This window comes from Vombatus ursinus, unplaced genomic scaffold (genome assembly GCF_900497805.2).
Source record: "Vombatus ursinus unplaced genomic scaffold, bare-nosed wombat genome assembly UNPS02014793.1, whole genome shotgun sequence".
NCBI lineage: Eukaryota > Metazoa > Chordata > Mammalia > Diprotodontia > Vombatidae > Vombatus > Vombatus ursinus.
Window position 1 is genome coordinate 12,322,095 of NW_020954571.1, and position 21,090 is coordinate 12,343,184.

Sequence of the window (21,090 nt, forward strand, 5' to 3'; positions counted from 1 at the left end):
AGAAGAGTGATTTGGGGAAGGAGTTAATCATCAGATAAATCTTTCAAATCAGCCTAAACAAAAATTTGTTCATACGAGAACTGGGGAGAAAAAGGGTCATCTTGTCCAGTGTATTAGATGACTCCAAAATGGATGCCCTCTCTAAGGAAAATCCCCACAATGCTGAGCTATTAGGCAGCGTCCAGGGGCTCTAAGGTCACTGAGAATTCTCTCCTCACTGAGAAAATTATCATACTGCTACACATGACATATTTGTTCCTATCTCCAAACCTTCACTTACACAGTTCCTCCCTCCTGAGTTCCTTTCTTCCTTCAAAGCTCAGCTCCTCCAGGAAGCTTTTACTGATTACTCCACCCCACAAAGACCCTTCCTTCTCCAAACTTCTCTAGCCCCAATTGTCAAACTACATGATTTAGAATATGATTAACTAGAGTACTCTCTAGTCTTTTTTTTTTTTTTTTGGCACGACAGTTGGAGTTAAGTGACTTGCCCAGGGTCACACAGCTAGTAAGTGTCAAGTGTCTGAGGCTGGATTTGAACTCGGATCCTCCTGACTCCAGGGTCAGAGCTCTATCCACTGAGCCACCTAGCTGCCCTTCAGTCTTGTTTTTTAATTGTTTATGGAGATAGGGTCTGTCTCCCCAACTAGACTACTGTTAACTTCGTAAGGATGGGGATCACATCTTACATGTTTTTGTCTCCCTCACAGCTGCCTCTGATACATGCTCTTGAAAGCAACTCTCTCATATCTATTCCTGGAGTAAGATAGATGCTACATGTAAGATAATTGACGTCTAGTCTTGTCTTTTGTCACTTATTAGCTATATAACCTCAATTGTCTTATCAATAAAATAGAGATCCTAGGGGTTAGAACTAGAAGGGACCTTAGCTATCATCTAGTTCATCCTCTGTCTCCCCTCTTCCCCCATTTTGTAGATGAGTAAGCTGAGATTGAATGAAATTAAATGACTTTCCCAAGGTCACACAGCTTGCAAGTTGCAGAGTAGGAGTTATTTGAACCCAGGTTCTACGACTTCATTTTCAAAACTTGCTATTCTGAGCTAAATAACACCTGATCTGCATGAAGGCAGGGAGCTGTGTTAAATGACCTCTTGAAGTTTCTTCCAGCCCCAAGACCGGTGTTTCTAAGTCTTAAGAAAATGGCTGGTCCCTGGCTTCACTTTCCTTAAGAATGGGAATACCTCGATTCAGAGCCCCAGCTCTACTCTGTCTTTGCAGAGCCTTTCTCTAGTTAATGATTGGCTTTTCATACTTCTGGGATTTGGAATAATTCCTCCCCCTTTTCACGCCCACCTCTCTTTCCTCCCTTCCTCAGCAGTTCCATAAACCTCGCCTTTCTTTTCTTAGAGCCAGGACTAATCATGACTGAGTTTCCTTCTGTGAAAGAGGTACCCCCTTGGAGACCCACAGGGTAGACTGGACTATGTATGTATGGCTGGTCAAAGCCCTCCTATATCTGTGGCACAAGAGGGCTCATCCTTCAGGCCTGCTAAGGCAAGGTTGCCAAATGGAGAGAGAAGTCTGGGCCAGGAGGTCCAATCCAGTTTATCCTCCACACAGCTGCCAAAGTGATTTTCTTGTAAACTCACATCTAACCATGCCACCACCCTACTCAGTAAATTCCAGTAGTTCCCTGTTGCCTTGAGGATAAAATATACATTCTGACTTTTAAAGTCTTCCATGACCTGGCCCCAGCCTAACTTCCTAGACTGATTATACATTATTGCCCATCCCACATGCTACATTCCAGACAAATTGGGCTCTCCAGTCTCCAGTCATAGCATTCCATTTTCTGTCTCTATGTCTTTCCTGTCCCCCCACGCCAACTCCGACTTTCTGTGTCTGTGTCTTCCTTACTTTTACTTAATTTCTGTTGTTGTTTAGTCATTTCACTCATGTCTGACTCTTCATGGCCCCATTTGGGGTTTTCGTAGCAAAGATATGGGAGTGGTTTGCCATTTCCTTCTCCAGCTCATTTTAAAGTTGAGGAAACTGAGGAAAACAGGGTTAAATGACTTGCCTGGGGTCACACAGCTAGGAAGTGTCTGAGGCCAGATTTGAACTCACAAAGATGAATCGTTCTGACTCTGCTGGGCAGATAGGCCCAGCACTCTATGTATGGCACTACTTAGCTGCCCAAAGCACTTGATAGTAAGCACTTAATAAACCCTCATTGATTAATTGGTAAATAAGTCAGTGTTCCCTGCCCATTGCCCCAATGGTGCTCAGTCCTGAGAACATTTCAGAAATCTACCCATTTCACAGATTGAGTGATGGATGGGGCCATCTTATTTTAGCCACTCCAGGATACTGTTTCTCCAAGTCAGTGACTAAATACAATTCTTCTTATTTGTTATTTTTCCCTATAGAGAAAACTGCAAAGATCCTGAAAGATTTCTTCCAGTTCTATGAAGACCAGTATGGAGTTGCTCTCTTCAACAGCATGCGCTATGAGATTGAAGGCACTGGGGGGCCCCAGGCCCAGCTGCTCTGGCGAAAGGTGAGAGGGTGCACTGTATGTCTGTCATCACTGTCCACAGCCTAGGCATCAGTACTATAGACTTGACTCTCAGGGGCAGCTAGGTGGTGCAGTGGATAGAGCTCTGGCCTCAGAGTCAGGAGGACTGGAGTTCAAATCTGACCTCAGACGCTTGACACTTACTAGCTATGTGACCCTGGGCAAGTCACTTAACCCTGATTGCCCCACCAAAAAAAAAGAAAAACAAAAACCTATTATAGATTTGACTCTGACATCTTGTACTTTTAACTTCACACCAAACCCTTCCAAGGAGGTCTTATCTCTTTCAGTCTTGGTTTTTAAAATACTGCTTGGAGGTTTAACATTTTTTAAAACGTTCTACTAAAGTCCCCTCGTCTTTTTATTTACATCACTGTCATGTTCCACTGCCCCCTAACTCTCCTCAGGGATGAATAAGAACAGACAAAACAAAGGAACACATTGGCCATATCTGAAAGTGTATGCCTTGTTGGGTACCTGTAGTCCACCACTTTTCTGCTTTCTTTCATCTTGATGGAGTGTTGCTTCGTGGTTCCACTTTTGGAGTCTCAAAGAATGTGCCAAAGAAGCTGAGTACCCAGGACTTGGTGTCAGGGAATCAGCTGCACCATTCCACAAACCTTAATTGAATACCTGTTCTGTAGAAGTTCACAAAACAAGCATTAATTGAGTCTTTGCTCCATGCAAGGCCTCCCTGCTAGGCACCATAGAGGACCATGATTCTTACCCCAGTGGGAGCTTATGGTTTAGTAGGGGAGACAACATAGACTGGCTTACGTTGCTAGTCATCTTTCTGTCTGTGAGGGGTATATACCAACAGCTTCAGGAAATTGGGAGCTGGAGAGACAACTCTATACAGTTTCTAATGCCCTTCCCCACAGAAGTCACTTGGTATCAACTTTGTAGCTCCTTTGTTTTCTGACTACGTGTTGTCTCCCTCAATAGAATGGAAGCTCCTTGTGGGCCCGGATGCCTTTATTTTTATATTTGTATCCCTAGTACCCAGCCCAGTGCTTAATAAATGCGTAGTGAGTGCTTAATCAATGCTTGTCAAAAGACTAGAGAGCTCAGGAAAGCATTCCTGGAGAAGGTGAGGCTTAACTTGGTCCTTGAAGAAATAAGCTTAAAGGTTTGTGGGGGCAGGACACTGACTTCACCACCAGGTACAACCGATCCTTTGGCCTACCAGGTTGTAAACTGTGTGTGTACCTTTGCCACCCCTCTGGAAAATCTGACCCACGCAGACCAGACAGCCTAGAAATGAGGAGAAAACCCAGGAAGGTCCACTGAGGCCAAAAACATTGGAAATTTGAGGAGGGTGGTTGTTTATTCCTCACTATTTAAGGGCTAGAGAGCCAGGTATCAGCCCTTGTTCCTCCTCTTCCATCCTGTTCCCTCTGTTTGGCCCATTCTGAGTTTACTGGAACCAGGAGGAAGCTGGAAAATTTGAACCAGGCAAGCCATGATGGTCCCTGGAGTCTATGCTAGTAAAAAGCTGCATCCCTTTCCAGTATCTTTTTCACTGGAACCTGTTGCCTTTTCAAAAGGTATGTTTTCCATCCTTCTGCACTTATGGTCCTATCTTTGGCTTGTTGGCATTAAGAAAATGACATCCTGTCAGCAAATATTTCCTGAGCATTTACTCATCTCTCTGCTAGGCTTTATGGGGGAAGGAAGGCAATAAGATGCATTTAACTAGCAATACGGGGTGGGCTATAAATGGATAAGTAGTGAGATGAATGTTACAGCAATATTGAGGAAGGGTAGATCACCACTTAGGATGTCAATGAGAAACTGGGTTTGAAGGAGGAGGAGGATTCTGACTATCAAAGAGTTACCAAGAAGCCATTTCAGGGTAGGGATGAGAAATGGGAAGGAGATTATTTGGGAGATAAATGAGGAAGAGATTAGGCTATGAGAGCAGAGGATTTTTGTAAAGGAATGATGGAGATAAGTGGTCTGGAGAGATAATTTGGGCTCAGATTGTGGAGGGCCTTGAATGCTAGGTTGGGATCAGGAGTTTGGACTTGATCTCATGTGCAGAGGATAGCTATGCAATGTTTTGGGTCACAGGAGTGGCAGAATGAAGGGTGTTATTACCAAATAGTGGTGTCTCACAGAGTTCTCTGATGACATGAGGAAAACCTGTGCTACTAAACTTTTGTAAAATCTCTCCTTCTGTATAACAGCATAGCCAAAAAGGCAGTGCTTTCTTAGGCTGTGATGGGAGACGTAGTGTCCTGGATAAGGGAGGCACTAGTTCCTTTGTATTTTGTTTTGGTCAGACAACATCTGGAATATTGTGAGGAGTTCTGGGAGCCACAGTTTAGGAAGACTGAGCTGGAACCTGTCCAGAGAAAGAGAACCAGGATGGTGAAGGGAATTAAAGGTCATGCCAAAAAAAGATCATTTGAGGAAACTATTGATATTTGCTTGGAGAGAGAAGACTCATTGAGGACGTAATAGCTATAGCCAAGTAATTGAAGAAACATCTTATAAAAGAGAGACCATACTTAGCTTCTGCTTGGCCTCGAATGTCAATACTAGGACCAATTGGGTAGAAGTTGCAATGGTGGAGCTTTAGGCTCCATTTAAGGGGGAAAAAAATCCAACCGTTTCAGTTGTCCAAAAGATGGATGTTATTGAGTTACCTCAAGAGGCTCTTCCACTGTGGAAGTCTTCAGGCACAGTCTAGATATCCACTTGTTGGAGTTGTTATAAAGAGAATTCTTGTTCAGGTGCAGATTGGATAAGATGCCCCCGATGTCCCTTCCAACTTTGAGATTCTGCCATTTTGCATCAGTAAGATCTGTAGGAAGAATACCTGTGGCAGAAAAGGGCAATGAAAATATAGACCCGGAGTCAAAACTAGACATCAGAGTCGCTGACCTTTGGAGAGCACCTTGGCCTCCATTTTGTCCCCTCTGGAAGAAGGAGAGAGGAACCCATTGCTGTTGAGTGTAAGGTATGGTAGCTCCTGTTTTCTGGCTTCTGCCTGTATACTTCATGCGTGCATTGGTTGTGCACACTCCTTCCCTGGAGGGATATGGAGGAAAATGGCAGTCATGAAGATGACTAATCTCGTCCAGTGCTTGTGCAGCACATTTTCCTAAGAAGTTCAGAATGTATCACTCTCATTTAATCTTCACACCTTATCAGTAAGGGAGTGAAAGAAGGGAAAGCTATCATTATCTCCATTTTACAGATGAAATGATTGAAGCAGATTACAGTGTGGAGAGCTCAAGCATTGAATCCAACCCAGCTTCTACTTCCTTGTGTCTAGCTAATGGAAGACTCTGGAATTCTAAAACCACCCTTTGTTGTCATAGACATAGCATCTTAGAGTTGGAAGAGACCTCAACAGCCAAGTATAACTTCCTACCCATTTCTAGAGTCCTTCTTAACAGATGGATACTCCTCCAGTTTCTACTTGGACACTTCTAGTGTTGGGGAGCCCAGTGCTTTAAAAAAAAATGGCAACCCTTCCCCTTGTTCAAAAGCCTTTTTTCATAGAAAGTTCTCCCTTATGTTGGTCTGAAATCTGTCTATCTATAACTTCCACACACTGGTCCTAGTCCTGCCTTCTGAAATAGGACAGGACACAGAACAATTCTAATATATCTTCTGTATGATGGCTTCTCAGACAGTGGAAAATGGCAGTCCTATCACTTCCCACATTAAATCTTCCTTTCTCTGGGGTAACCTCTTTATCCCAGGTCCTTGGCTTTGAAAATTCTTTACCATCTTGCTCCCCTTCCTTGACTGCTGTCCTCCAGTTTGTAAATCTTCCTATTAAAATGGGATGTCCAAGGGCAGCTAGGTGGCGCAGTGGATAGAGCTCCAGCCTTGGAGTCAGGAGGACCTGAGTTCAAATGTGATCTCAGACACATCACACTTACTAGCTGTGTGACCCTGGGCAAGTCACTTGACCCCAATTGCCTAACCAAAAAAGGCATGAATGAATGAATGAATGAATGAATGAATGAATGAATGAATGAAATGGGAAGTCCAGACCTGAATACAATATGCTAGTTGTATCTCAGTCAGTTGAGAATGTAGTGGGACCATCTCCACTGTTGTTTTGTATATTGGACTTATGTTCCTGCAGCCTGGTGCCAGATTACTTTGTTTGACCATGGCCCATCCTGACTTATACTGAACTAGCATTCTTTAGGACTTCCAGGTACACCAACAGTTGGTGTGGGAGATGCAGGCAGGGCTCAGGTAGTGTGTGATAGCTGATTATGCTGGAGGCTTCATTCTCTGCTGAGTCCAGTGCTCAGCCTTGTGAGCACACAGGTCAAGAACTTCCAATCCAACCAGTTTTCTTTTCCTTTTGCTACTCCTTGTCTTTCATTTAGCTGTGTGACTGGGCAAATTACTTAACCTCTCTCATTTCCTTCATTTCCTCATCTAGAAAATGAATGACTTGTACCCCATCATCTGTAAGGTCTCTTTCAGCTTTAAATCTATGATCTAATGTTACCTAGACGTGTCACTGGGGCCATGATCCCTCTAGTAGGAGCCCTGGTTCATGGTGCCTCCAGTATGGGTTCAGACTGGTTGTGAAGATAAATTGGCCTAGCACATAGTGCTATATAAATGTTAACTTAGTCAATCAGCAAGCATTTATTAAACACCTATGTGCCAGGCATGTGATGGCACACATGGTGGGGAGATACAGATACAAAGTATGAAGCAACCCCAATTCTCAAGAAACTTACATTCTCCTGGAGAAAACAAGTTCTTATATAAGTTTAAAAGATTTCCCCCTTGAAGGAATGGGTGGATGAGAACAGTTTGTTCCAACGCCCATGAAGATGGCTAAAGCAGGCACTGTGGAACACTTAGAACTTGGTCAGACATCGAAGATACCAAAGTCATCCACTGCATCCCAGGCCATCACCAGTCATCTTGATTTGTGTCCTGCCACTGGACTTTTATGACTCTGGAAAACATCTCGAGGCTAATGGCTTTGCTCAACTCTGCCTCACTCAAATCCAGTTTACCTGCAAGTCAAGACATTACTGTATGATGTCACTGATCCTCTTCAAAAATAAAGGACAAATAACAACAACAACACACACACATGCATGCACGTGCAATACACATTCTTACACCAAGTGAAAAAACTAAGAGCAGGTAGTATGGTATAGTGGGAAGGAGTGAGTCCTGAATTTGGAATCAGAGGACTCGGGTTCTAATCCAGATTCTGCCACATGTATGATGTTGGGCAAGACATTTAACCTGCCTGGGCCTTTGTAAAATGAAGAGGAATAGATTAGATGACCTTTAAGGTCACTTCAGGCTCTAAATCTCTGATTCTATGATCTTGTGAAAGCGGAGAGAGAGGCGGGACAGATTATTATTAAATTAATAAGTGAGAATTGTAGCCTTCTAAATCCAGGTCATGTTCCAGGCCCAGAGGATGTAGTGACATGAGACCTAAGAATTCATGAAGGCTGAGCACAGGGCTCTGTGTACTATAGCATGGTGACCATCATTTATTTGGCATTTATATGGTACCTGGCTACCTAACTTTCCAACCTAATCCCTCCCTACTGTCTACTGAAGCTAGAAGGGACCTCCAGTTGGCCAACTCTCTCATTTTACAAATGAGGAAACTGAGGCCCAGGGAGATTAAGTGCCTTGCCCAACATATTTACAAGTGGTAAGCATCAAAGGCATGATTTGAACCCAAGATCCTCAGAATCCAAAGCCTGTGCCTCCCTAATTGGAGAAATGAGGATTGCCAGGAGGCTCTTATCATCACCCTCAACCCTTTTCCCATCCCTAACTGTCCACTTTCTCTCTACCCAATTCTGAGGCTTATCAGAGGATGGTATACAGGGAGTACAACACAAATGTGTGTTTCTTACAGGTAGTTGGATGGAGGTCTTTGGTCTATTTCCCTTAGATCCAAGGGGTAGATATAGGGACAAGTCTTTTCTTGAAACTTTACCAAAATGGTCTCTCTTTTTTGGGTTCATGATGGATTTAAGAATAATTTTGTCCACTTAATGATACATAAATTTCCTGGGCCTTCCAGGGTGAATCCTGGAAGTGATGGTGATTCATTTTCTTAGCCTGACTGTGTTTTTGCTTGTCTCTTTGCATGGAGTTGTAGCCACCAGAGGAGAAAGGAGGCTAAGAGCCCTGATCAGACTGTGTCCCTGGGTCCTTGAGGAGGTTAAGGACTATATTGGAAGTGATTTCCTCTAGGACCTACTAATGGTTTAACTACGTATCAACCACCTGGGACCTTGGGAGGTTCCAGAACCCTTGCATTGATTTAATCAACAAGTATTTATTGAGAGTCTGCTACTATGTACTTACTCTACCTTTTGAGAGGTTCTGTGAGAGATGTAGGAAAAAAAAGTCTTAAGATATGGTCCCTACTTCAGGCAGCTTACAGGAAGCAAAATATTTATGCGCGCAACCTCTAAATACGTGATTGAATCTGATTAAGATTTCACACTGAAATGAATGGTGTGGAAATAATATAGGAGTTAAGAGAAGGAAAAGATTAGCTCTAGCCAGAAAGGCTTCCTTGAAGAAGGAGTTACATGATCTGGGCCTTAAAAAATGGGCTGTAAAAGTACTGGATTAGGAGAATGCATTCTAGACTGGAAGAAGAGTGCCTCATGATATAATCCTGCAGGCCTGATAAGGAGACCATTCACTGTTGAAACTTCTATCAACCACTGTGAAAATATACTCTCTGTTGTCTCCATCTCCTGAAACTAGTGCCATAGTAGGAGAACTCCATCAGATCTACATCTAGAATGAGATGGGTTGTGTGGTGGTGTAATGGGGAGTCTCCTAGAGTTGGTGTATGAATTGTGGCCCTAGCTCTGCCACTTAAAATATTTATTCATTTGAATCACTATATCTCTGTGGTCCTCAACTTCCTCATCTGTAATATGAATTTATATGTGTTTGAAGGTCCTGTGTACCCCCCTCCCCCCTGAAATTCTTTTTCCATGATTCTTTGAGTCTATGACTCAGTCTCTTTTCCCACTGGACAGTTGAGAGAGGTTAGGAGAGAAGTCAAGGGCGAATGACTCCATTCCTTGGGAATCCCCAGTAGGAATGCCTACATCTTTCAATGGAAGGATTTATTCAACAAGATTCTTTATTCCCTTTCCTGTCTTCTCCTTCTTCAACTTCTGAAGCCAACAGGGGTTCTTAACTAGTTTCTGTTCCTATCTTTCTCCTTCTTTTCAGAGTCTTCTGTCTTAATGATTCTCCTTGACTGTAGCATCAGAGATTCTTAGACCTGAACTGGACCCTCAAGATCATTTAGACCAATCCTCCTGTTATAATGACTTGCCCAAGGTCACACTTTAAGTCTCTTGATTCCTAGCACCATGTTCTTTTTACTCCTTTATACTGCTTACCAGAAGAGTCTTTCTTCTCTTCTATCCTTTAACTTGGTCCCCATTTTGCTTTCTATTTTTCAGAGTTTGAGTTCTCTCCTCCTTTATAGCTTTGAAAATTTGTGTGGAGGAGAAATGATTTTTCTGGTTTTCTCTCACTTCAGCAGTCTATGATTCTATGTGGCTTTTATGACAAAGAGTTTTGCTTCTTCTAAGATAATCTCAGCCTGGAAATTCAATTTTCTTTTCCTCTTGGGCTCCTAGTAGAGCTGTCACTCAATTATTTGACAGTTTTGTAAATAATATCAAAACCAGCAAACCTCGCAACACACAACTATTATGAACTGCGTAAGGTTTAGGGCAACAGAGCCAGGGAGGGGGGACCTGAGCCTAGATCTTTCTGGGAAAATCAGCTCGTGCAAGTATATTGTCCTGATTGAGAAGAGTGCACGTGGGCCCATCCTTCTGAGAAGCTGCCTTACCAGGTCTGGAGAGAGGAAGGAAGACCAAATGAAGGAGAGGGGGGTGGGGAGGTCTGAACCAAGGAAGGGACCTCAGTTACAGAGGGTGGACACACCCCAGAAGAGGCCAAGCTGAGAGACTGAGAAAACAGATCCTTCTGTGCCTTACTAGAAATGGGGGAGAGATGTGTTTGCCAAATTTAGCGTCTGCTTTAGATTCTAAATATAGCCCTTTAAGCTTCCAGTGCTTTGTGACTTTGCAAAGGCACAATTCTGAGCGGCTGCCTCCCCCCTCCCCCCTTTCTTTTTTTTGGTAAATATTTTTAATCCCTGGGTAGGAAGCAGCTTAAGAGGCCCTATTGTTTGTGTACAATGGGTTTTCATTTGAAAAAAAGAAAAATTTATCTGAGCTTCCCCCTTGAAGAGCAGGAGGAAGTGATGTATGACGCTGAACAGGAGCATCAAATCACGTTCAGATTGTGCTCCTTGGGAGAGGGTCTTAGAGGGTGAACATGGCATAGAGCTATGTCCCAGTCCACGCAGAAGCAGCAAATAAATGAAGCATTGGTTCACTTTCATTTCACAAAATATTTTGCTATTCCAGTTCAGTAGTTTCAGAATATACCTCTTTGATTCTAGCTCTCAACTAGGTTGTTTTGTGAGAACTTTGGGTTCGGTTCATGATTTGACAAAAAGAAGTTAAGTAGGTTAGATTTCATGTTCTTCCAGGGTAGAGACTGCCTTTGCCTATCTTTGTATCCCCAGTGCTTAGCAAGGTGCCTGGCATGTAGAAGGTACTCAATAAATGCTTAATGAGTGACAGGTGATGAGCATGGAATTCACACCTTCCTCTTGCCTACTTTTCAGAATCCTTTTTTTCCTTCCAGACTCATCTCAATTGCCACCACCTTCTTGGAACTTTTCCTGATGTTGATTCTAACCTTTGCTCAGCTGAAAGCATCCTTCCCATCCTTATATTTTCCTAGAAAACTTGTTTGGATCTCTCCTTTGCTTTCATCACATTCTATCTTGTATTATTTGTGTATATGTCATATTCCCCCTCCGTCAGAATATGAGTTCCTTGAGAGAAGTGACTGTTTCATTTACATCATTGTATTCCCAGAACTAAGTATGAGACCCATCAGAGCTGCTTTAAAAATATTTGTGGTATGAATGCATGGTCCGTTTATGCTTTCTGTTCATAGTGTAGTGGTCTCATCTGGGACTTGAAGGCTATAGCTCCATCACGATGGGCTATTCTTTGGACTTAATTATCCTAAGGAGTCAGATTTTGTTCCCTGTCCACTTCCAGCTATTAAACAAAGTTCTTTTTTTCTCCAGTGTTTTATTGATGTTCTTTTCCTTTTTTTACATCACCATTCCATTCCCAAAATAGAAGCCTCTCATAATGAATACGTAGAATCATGGAAATTAAGTCAATACACTGGCCAAAAAGTATTGGAAACCCAGGGGATGCCCATCATTTGGGGAATGACTATACAAGTTTTGGTATACTAATGTGATGGAATACTGTAAGAAATAATGAAAGGGACCATTTCAGAGAAACCTGGGAAGATTTATATGAACTGATACAAAGTGAGGTGAACAGAACCAAGAGAAAAGTTTATATGGTAACAACAATATTGTAGAGACAAACAACTTCGAAAGAATTAGGAACTCTGATCAACTACAATTCCAGAGGACTCATGATAAAACATGCTACCCACCTTTTGATAGAAAGATGATGGGCCCAGAGTACAGACTGAGACTTTTTTTTTTAGACATGGCCAATGTATGAATTTGTTTTGTTTGATTATATGTGTTTGTAACAGGAGTTCTGTTTTTCCTGCTTTCTCAGTGGGTGTGAGTGTGGGAGAGGGAGAGAGATGAAAGAGAGAGAGGGCAGATCTTTGTTTGAAAACAAAATTTAATTTTAAAAAACATTGACCAAGTTGGAAAATGCGTACCTCATTTCATACCTATAATTTGCCATCTGTTTGCCTAGAGGTGAGAGGCATGTGTCACTGTCAGACCTCTGACGTCAAGATCGGTCACTGTATTGATTGGAGTTGTGAACATATAGAAGAGTTCAAGGAAAGCCTAGAGAACAGATTTTGATCAAATGAAAGCATCAGATAAGATTTTCCATGATAGCAATTCCAAGGGCCCTTCTTCTCATAGCCCTGGTAAAATGGAATTGAAGAACAAGAAAATCTTAAAGTTAGAAGAGACCTTTGGAGCTACAACAGAACTTAGGGTCCATCCAATCTAGCCTCTCTCTGAGGCCCAGTGAGGAGCCATCACTTGCCAAAGGTCACACAGCAAGTCAGTGTCAGAACTAGAATCAGAACCCAAGTGTGACTCCCAGTGAATTGCTTTTTCCATTAAACCACACTTCATTTTGTAAGTTTCTTCCAGTTTATGGATGTGAAACAGATTTCTTTATTGCACGTAGCCCATGTCTTCATTCAACTTGTAACTCAGACCTCTTTGTTAGCACCATAGTGTAACCAGCGAGGAAACAGGCCAGACCCTGGGTGTCCGTGGGTACATTTGCATCAGGCCTACCATTGCATCTCATTGCTACCATGGAGCACTGAGACCTGCTCCAGCCCTCCTCTTCTGTGCTTCCTCTCACAGGTGCCATTGGACGAACGAGTCATCTTCTCTGGGAACCTGTTTCAGTACCTAGAAGACAGCAAGAAGTGGAGGAATCGCTTTAGCCTCGTGCCACACAACTATGGGCTCGTGCTCTATGAGAACAAAGCTGTAAGTGCTGTTGGAACAGGGGACTAGACTGGAATGGGGTGGGGGGGCAGTGAGGGGTCTAGGCCCAGGTTTTCCAGCCTTACAGAGTCAGTGGAGGAAGGCCTTGGACTCCAGCCCACTTTCTTTCCTTGGTGTGAGATCTCCCCCTACTCTGAATCCTTCATTGTAATAGAAAGTAGTAGCTTTGTCTTTATCTTCTTAGTTGTGCCATCATCATCATCATCATCATCATCATTACCGTCATCATTATTCATTCCTGGATCTGAGTTGTCAGGGAAGCCTTGGTCAGCCCTGCTCTCCATTCCAATTCCCTGCCCAACATTAGCCTAGGCTTCCCCTTTTTCTCCCTACCCCTGCTCCAATATAAACTTCTACCCTAAGGGGGTAGATGTGGCACCCAGTATCACTAGTGTTACTATGTGGCTGGTACATAGTAACGGAGAGGAAAGGCACTGAATTTGTGGTTTCACTGGTATGGAGAACTGCTTGGTAAGGAAACTCCCTCTGCCAATGCGGATCAGTACTTTCTCTGCAATTTATATCTTACCATTGATGAGATGTACTCTTTCCAGTAAACCATACTTCATTTTGCATGTTTCTTCCAGTTTTTGGATGTGGAACAGATTTCTTTGTTGTAATTAGCCTCTGTCTTGATTGAACTTGTAACTCAGACGTCTTTGTTAGCACCATAGTGTACCCAGTAAGGAAACAGGCCAGATCTGGGGTGTAAGTAAGATGTACCATGGTCTTAGAGATTTGCCTAAAACAGTGACTTAGGGTCACACAGCCAGTATGTGTTAGGCGCAGGACTCAAATCCAGGTCTTTCTGACCTCAATTTCAGTTCTCATATACCACACTGATTCTGGGCACATAGTAAACACTTAATAAAATGCTTTTTTTCACTGACTTATTCAAGTGCCATTCTAGGAGAGTGGCAGAAAGGAAGGGAGCAGCTGGGGTTGTTATAAAAAAAAAATAAAAGCTGACTCCATTCTCTTTATCTGCATCCCTGGGTGGGGAAGGGGTAGAATGGATAATCGGAATAGACAGATAAGGCCTGAATTGATTGTTGCCCGTGGTTACTACTTCCTTTCCCACCAAAACCTTCTCCAGGCAAGCTCTGAGCAGTTAAACTGAATTTCATCCCCTGGGTGGTGTCATGTCCCTTGCTTATGCAAAAGTGATACACAGCATTGATAAAAGTCAGGGTCTGGTTCATTTTATGTAATTTGAAGCTTTATAAAGGCATTTTAAGGATGGAATACTTCACATGTTGGGTGTTGGTGCCTGTTGGTAGAGGGCAAAATGCAAGTGTTTTGTCTAGTATCTGTTTAGACACATTATTAAGTGACTACCCTTCCCTTGGTGTTTTGTAGGAAGTCATTATTCTCCTGTCCTCCTCCGCCAACTCTTAATCTGGAATACTCAGGGAAAGAACCACTGGGTCGGGTTATGATGTTGGGAAGGGTTAGTACTACTTTAAGCAGCCAGAACTGCATGATGGGAGCCAGGAATTGGGATATAGTTTGGGATTCAGCAGTAGCCCCTTCCTAGGTTGACTTTCTTCTCAATCCCTTCAGGCCTACGAGAGACAGATCCCACCCCGGGCTATCATCAACAGCGCAGGCTATAAAATCCTTACCTCAGTGGATCAGTACCTAGAACTCGTCGGTAATTCTTTACCAGGTAACATGCTGCCCTGAGTGGAAAGACATGACTGCAACTTTAAAATGCCTTTCTTATAGTGGAATGGTTTTGCACAGAGCTAAGTGCCTCAATGACCAGTGGCACACATTTGTAGAAGAGCCATTTGGGCTATGTGGAATAGAGTATGAGTTCATTGGCTTTGATGACAGGCCTCATAAACACCAGCCTCTAACAAGCTGAGCTATACGGCCACGGTGACACACAGCTATGCTGCAAGCTTTAGCTTCATCCTGGCAAACGAAAGCAAGGAAAATGAGGGGCCAGAATTCAAAGGAAAAAGAAATGGGCCAATGTGGATGCCAATTCTGTTGTGCAGGATTCATCGTAAAGTCTTAGGACCCAAGATATTCACCATTTTCCTTGAATCACCTTTGTTGTGGTTTAATCGTTTTTCAGTAGTGTACCACTCTTCATGACCCCATTTGGGGTCTTCTTGGCAAAGATACTGGAGTGGTTTGCCCTTTCCTTCTCCAGACCATTTTGCAGATGAGGAAACTGAGGCAAACAGGGTTAAGTGACTTGCCCAGGGTTACACAGTTAGAAAGTGTCTAAGGCCAGATTTGAACTCAGGAAGAGGAGTCTTCCTGAGTCCAGGCCTGGTGCTCTATCCACTGAGCCACCTAGCTGCCCTTGAATCATGGAGTGTTAGAACTGGAAGGAGCCTTCAAGCTCATCGACTTCAATCTTTTTATTAAAAGCTGAGGAAGTGAGAGCTGAAAGAAGTGAAGAATTGCTGCTAGTTAGTGTCAAAGCTAGGATTAGAACCCAGGTTTCCTGTCTCCCAGCCAGTACCCCAGGTTGGCTCTCCCTTACCTTCTTGTTTTCTTCTCTTTATCGCCCCTCCCCATCCCTGCCCCCAACTCATCCTTAACCCCCCCCCACTCACTTCTACCCTGTTTCCCTGAAAAGTACTCCCCTCCCCCCCCAAAAAGGTAGTCTGCCACGTAGAGGATCATCCTGCCTCCTCCCTGAGAAATAAGAGGGGGTTGTTGTGATCTGTTCCCAGGAGCAAAGTCTCGAGTATGCTAGGTAGAATACCTCCCTCCAGAAGGGACAGCCACAGCATGCCTGTGACTGGCCTGAAGTTTGTGTAATCTGCCCCAGATCTGTCGTGTCTGAACAAAGGCCGTGGATTCAAAGGTTCCCCCTTTGCTGGCCTTCTGAGGGAGAGGAACGCTGTTTCCGTAGGAGTCTGAGGGGATGAAAAGGTCTTTGTCTAGGATATGGCAGCCGAGGAAGGGCTGGCTTCCAGGGGACTCGACCCTCACGTAGTACAAGGAGAGCTGGATTGGGAGGCATAGCACCTGGTTTTGAATCTCAGCTTTGCCACATGCTATTGGTGTGACTGTGGGCAAGTCACTTTAACCTCTCTGTGCCTCATTTTCCTCACCTGTAAAATGAGATAGTTGGACTAGATGGCGTCCGGGACACCTTCTAGCTCTAAATTAGTGATCCTCTCTTGGAACAGAAGAGGATGGGTTTTGCAAGAACCAGCCAGCCCCATGGTGGGATTGGTACTGGTCATAGATATTTCATCCTGGTGCTGAGAAAGATAGGTAAATCCAGATGGATCTCATTGGCATTGGAAGGGTGGGTGCCTGGAGGACCTCTGACCTGCCATGACCCTGAAGGAAAATCAAAACCCTGGGGCCTCTAGAGTAGAAAGAAAAAATGGGCTTGTTTTGTAGTCCCACCTCCACTGACTGGCAATGACCTTAGACCCAAAGTACAGTAGAAAGAAGGCTGGCCTTGGAGTTCCGGGAGTGGAGCAAGAATCCTGGATGTGCTCCTTTCTGTGTGAGCTCAGGCTAGTCGCTTGACTTCTGGCCTCCATCTCCTCATCTGCACAATTAGGAGGCTGGAACAATGACCTCTGAATTCCCTTCCAGCACGAGATCTGTGATTAAATGCAGTGACTTGCTCTGGGTGCCTCATCATTGAAGGGGGAATAATATTTGCTTTTCTTTGTACCTCCAACGGTTGTTAAGATAAAATATGGTGTGATAGAGATAGAATCCCTGTAGGCATGTGACATGATGCTATCTTGATTTCATTTCTCATCAACAGGGCCAGCCCCCAAATCTGGTGCTGCTCCAATTCTGAAGTGCCCTACCCAGTACCCCCTGATCCTCTGGCATCCATATTCTCGACACTATTACTTTTGTGTGATGACGGAGCCCGAGCAGGAGAAGTGGCTGGCCGTGTTCCAGGACTGTGTCCGGCACTGCAACAATGGTGAGTGTGGTCTGATGGGGAGCCTGGGTCCCTGGGGGGAGGAAGGGTCCCAGACAAGTACTCCTGAAGGGGAGAATGGAAGAGAATGAGACCTTTGTGGGGTAGAGCAGAAAGCTTCTTTCCTCTTAGAATTGGATTTCATGAAATTCATCAGATTTGAAAAACTAAATGGGTATCAGCCCCTTCAGAGGGCAATGGGATACTAGTAGGACAAGGTGTCAGGAGACTAGGGTTCAGGGCCACCCAGCCCTGTCACTTGAAGAGCTGTGTGATCTTTAGCGGATTATTTCACTTCTCTGGTCCTCAATTTAAGATAGGATGATGTAGCAGAAAGTCAAGGGACCCACGCTCTAGTCCCAACCCTGTTCTTAACTTACAGTATGACCTTAGGTGAGTCACCTTACCTTTCTTGGCCTCTGTTTTTTCATCTGTGAAATGACAGACGGTTTCTAAATTTCCCTTTTAGTGTCAAGATTCTGTGATTCTATTAATTTCCCCAACATCTTATAGGATGACAGCCTCCTTCTTGGTGCAGAGGGCCCAATAGTGGCTTAAGCTGTTGGACTTTCTACCTGGTGGCCTAGTGTCCACATTTGCCAAATTCTTCCTGGGTTCTGGGAGGGTGGCTTCCTCGGTTAAACTTCAAATCTGAAAACCTGGAGGATGGCTCTGTTTTCAACTTCATTGGCTTAGGGGAGGCTGAGAGTTAGAGGTGAGCTCATAGCACTGTTGCTTCAGAGGCACACCGATGAGCTCTCTGCTTTCCCTTCCCCTTCCCCCTCCTGTCATGGCATGCCCCAGCACAGGTTATCCCTTGCATGTCTCTGCAGGCTGGGAACAGAGACCTGACAGGGTTGGGTCTTGGCACAAGGCCCTGGACTCCGGGCATTTACATATCACTCCACCCCATCCTCCCTAATCTTTCAGCCAGTTCAAAAGCTACCTCTTGAGTCCAGGCTGGGCTGGAATTTGGGAGCAGGGGGGGCAGTGGGAGGATTTAAAGGGCTTCTTAGTAAGAAGCAGGTCATCAATCACATCTGAATTGCTTCTGCCACCTTGAGCTGGGCACGTTGCCCACCCCACAAAAGGCAGCTTGTTTAGCTGCTCCCCTGGGGCTAGTGGAACATGGGAGGAGAAGGAAGAGGGTCTGGTGCTGGAAGTGCCACGTTTCAGATGCCACTGTCCAGTGGCCTGCTGGATTCTGGCTGCCTCATGTTGAGTGTACACCCTGTACTCTTTTCCTCCTTCTCTAACTCTGAACTGAGTTATAGCTCTCAATTGAGCAACATTGAAGCCAGGCAGCCTACCTGTTCCTAAAATCATCACTCTCTAGGCTGTGTGCTAGTAGGTAAAGTAGGTGACCTTTCTGTGCTTCACTGTCACCATCTACATAATAAGGATCATCATCGTTTTAGGAAATGCTTCAAACAGTTGAAACCAGCTGCACCCTCACATCCAGAGTGCTCTAGGGAAAAACAGACCTGGCAGACAGAGACTCTCTAGCCCTTTGCTAGTGATCTGGGTGGCACAGAACCTAGCATCGAGTGATGAGGATGTTGGGAAAGGTAGAGCCTTGTGAGAACGGATAGCCTGCTGTGTTAAAGGTTGGGCCTGAGGCTCCAGCAGTCTGTGAGAAGTAGGAGGTTGGGGCCAAGATCTGAACTGTGATGCAGGTAGAATTGCTGTACCTTCTCTCCTCTCCCACATATGCACAGGTTGCCATCGATCTGCTGTATTTTTATGCTAGGGAAGTTAGAGAGCAATTATCCAGGTTCCCAAATGGGGTGGTGTCACTAGGCAAGTCAGAGATGGGACCATGTTAGCTAAAGATCTCTCCAATCTGACAAATCTGTTTGTCCAGAGATGCCTTTGAGGCTATTCACAGTTCAAGAGCTCGACCTAAGGCTGGGGAACCAAGAAAGGGCTGCTGACCCTTTGTTCTGACACAGATTTGCTTGGAGGTGTAATGGATAGTAGTAGATTTGGATCAGACAACCTGGATTCCACCTGCCTACTTTCCTATTACCTCTTGGAACTTCAATTTCTTCTTCTAGAAATTGATAGAGTTGGACCAGATAATCTATGAGCTCTCTTCCAACTATGAGTCTGTGACCTTTCTGTCTTCAGTCTGGCAGCGTGGGCATATGAATAGAATTCTAACCTCTGAACTGGTGAAGGCCCCTGGGGCTATTTGTGACCCAAGTAAAGTAACCTCAGAGGTTATCATGTAGTCACATTCAGGATGAATTTCCTGCTCAGAAGCATGTCTAGAGCAAGTTTTTCATCCCAGGTTGATTTCTTCCCTGCCCTTCAGCAGGCAGCTGGTATATTTTACCTTTCTGCTAGTTCAGATTCTCAGGGAATGCAAACATGTTAATGGTAACCTATAATAATGATAGTGATCTCACATTCATATAGCACTTACATCTATGATTCTGGCCCCATGATTGATATGGTGGTAGAATGGTTGTTTTCACATGAGGCTGAGCAACCCAAAAACCTCAGAAAAAGAAATTGTGCTAAGGATGAAGCCTCAAGATAAGAGACAGAAACATCTCACAAGGTAAAAAAAAATAAAATAAAACAAAAACACAAAAAAACGCTATGAAATAAAAACCAGTGTCTCCGCTCTACATGGCAGACTCAGGCAGTACAAGGAATCTCATCTCCTTCTGCTTCAGAATGCAACTTTTAGGAACCAGTGCAACAGTGGAAGGTAGAAGAGGGAAGGACCAAAGAATGAAGAGTGAAACTGGAGACAATGACTTGTCCTTTGGATTTTTTCTTTCAGCCTGAGTAAAAACCTACCTTGAAAGTAGATAAGCCTACCTACCGAAACAAACCCAGGAACTATATAAACACAATTACAAAACCCTTTCCACGCAAATAAAGTCAGATCTAAATAATTGGAAAAACATCAGTTGCTCATGGGTAGGCCAAGCTAATATAATAAAAATGACAATTCTACCTGAGCTAATTTACTTGTTCAGTGCCATACCAATCAAACTACCAAAAAATTCTTTTGTAGAGCTAGAAAAAATAATAAGAAGATTCATTTGGAATAACAAAAGGTCCAGAATATCAAAGGAACTAATGAAAAGAAATGCAGGGGAAGGTGGTCTAGCTGTTCCAGATCTTAAATTGTATTATAAAGCAGCAATCATTAAAACTACATGGTACTGGCTAAGATATAGAGTGGTGAATCAGTGGAATAGGTTAGGTATGAAAGACACAGTAGTCAGTGGCTATAGCAGTCTACTATTTGATAAACTAAGAACTCACTATTTGACAAAAACTGCTGGGAAAACTGGAAAAGAGTATGGCAGAAGCTAGGCACAGACCAAAATTTCACACCATATACCAAAATAAAGTCAAAATGGGTTCATGATTTATAAAGGCTGATACTGTAAGCAAACTGGGAGAGCAAGGAATAGTTTACCTATCAGATTTATGGAGAACAGAAGAATTCATGACCAAACAGGAGATAGAGAACATTGCAAAATGCAAAATGGATAATTTTGATTACATTAAATTGAAAAGTTTATGCACAAACAAAGCCAATGCAACCAAGATTAGAAGGAAAGTAGAAAATTGAGAAAGGATTTTTACAACCAATCTCTCTGATAAGGGCCTCATTTCTAAAATATATAGAGAATTAAGTCAAATTTATAAGAATACAAGTCATTCCCCAATTGATAAATGGTCAAAGGATATGAACAGGCAGTTCTCAGATGAAGAAATTAAAGCCATCTATAGTCATATGAAAAAATGCTCTAAATCATTATTGATTAGAGAAATGCAAATCAAAGCAACTGTGAGGTACCACATCACACCTATCAGATTGACCAACATGACAAAACAGGAAAATGATAAATGTTGGAGAAGATGTGGGAAAAGTGGAACACTAATGCATTGTTGGTGGAATTGTGAAATGATCCAACCATTTTGGAGAGCACTTTGAAACTATGCCCAAAGGGCTATAAAAATGTACGTACCCT

At 43.5% G+C, this 21,090-nt stretch overlaps 1 protein-coding gene across 1 annotated transcript in view; it reads left to right on the plus strand.

Annotated features, from left to right (window-relative positions):
- Window positions 1-21,090, plus strand: part of FAM129B (family with sequence similarity 129 member B) — a 111,554-nt gene that overhangs the window by 57,434 nt on the left and 33,030 nt on the right. The window contains exons 2-5 of the mRNA XM_027869419.1: window positions 2,392-2,522; window positions 13,021-13,149; window positions 14,731-14,836; window positions 16,925-17,092. Coding sequence (XP_027725220.1) covers window positions 2,392-2,522; window positions 13,021-13,149; window positions 14,731-14,836; window positions 16,925-17,092 — 534 coding nt within the window. The remainder of the gene's footprint in view (window positions 1-2,391; window positions 2,523-13,020; window positions 13,150-14,730; window positions 14,837-16,924; window positions 17,093-21,090) is intronic.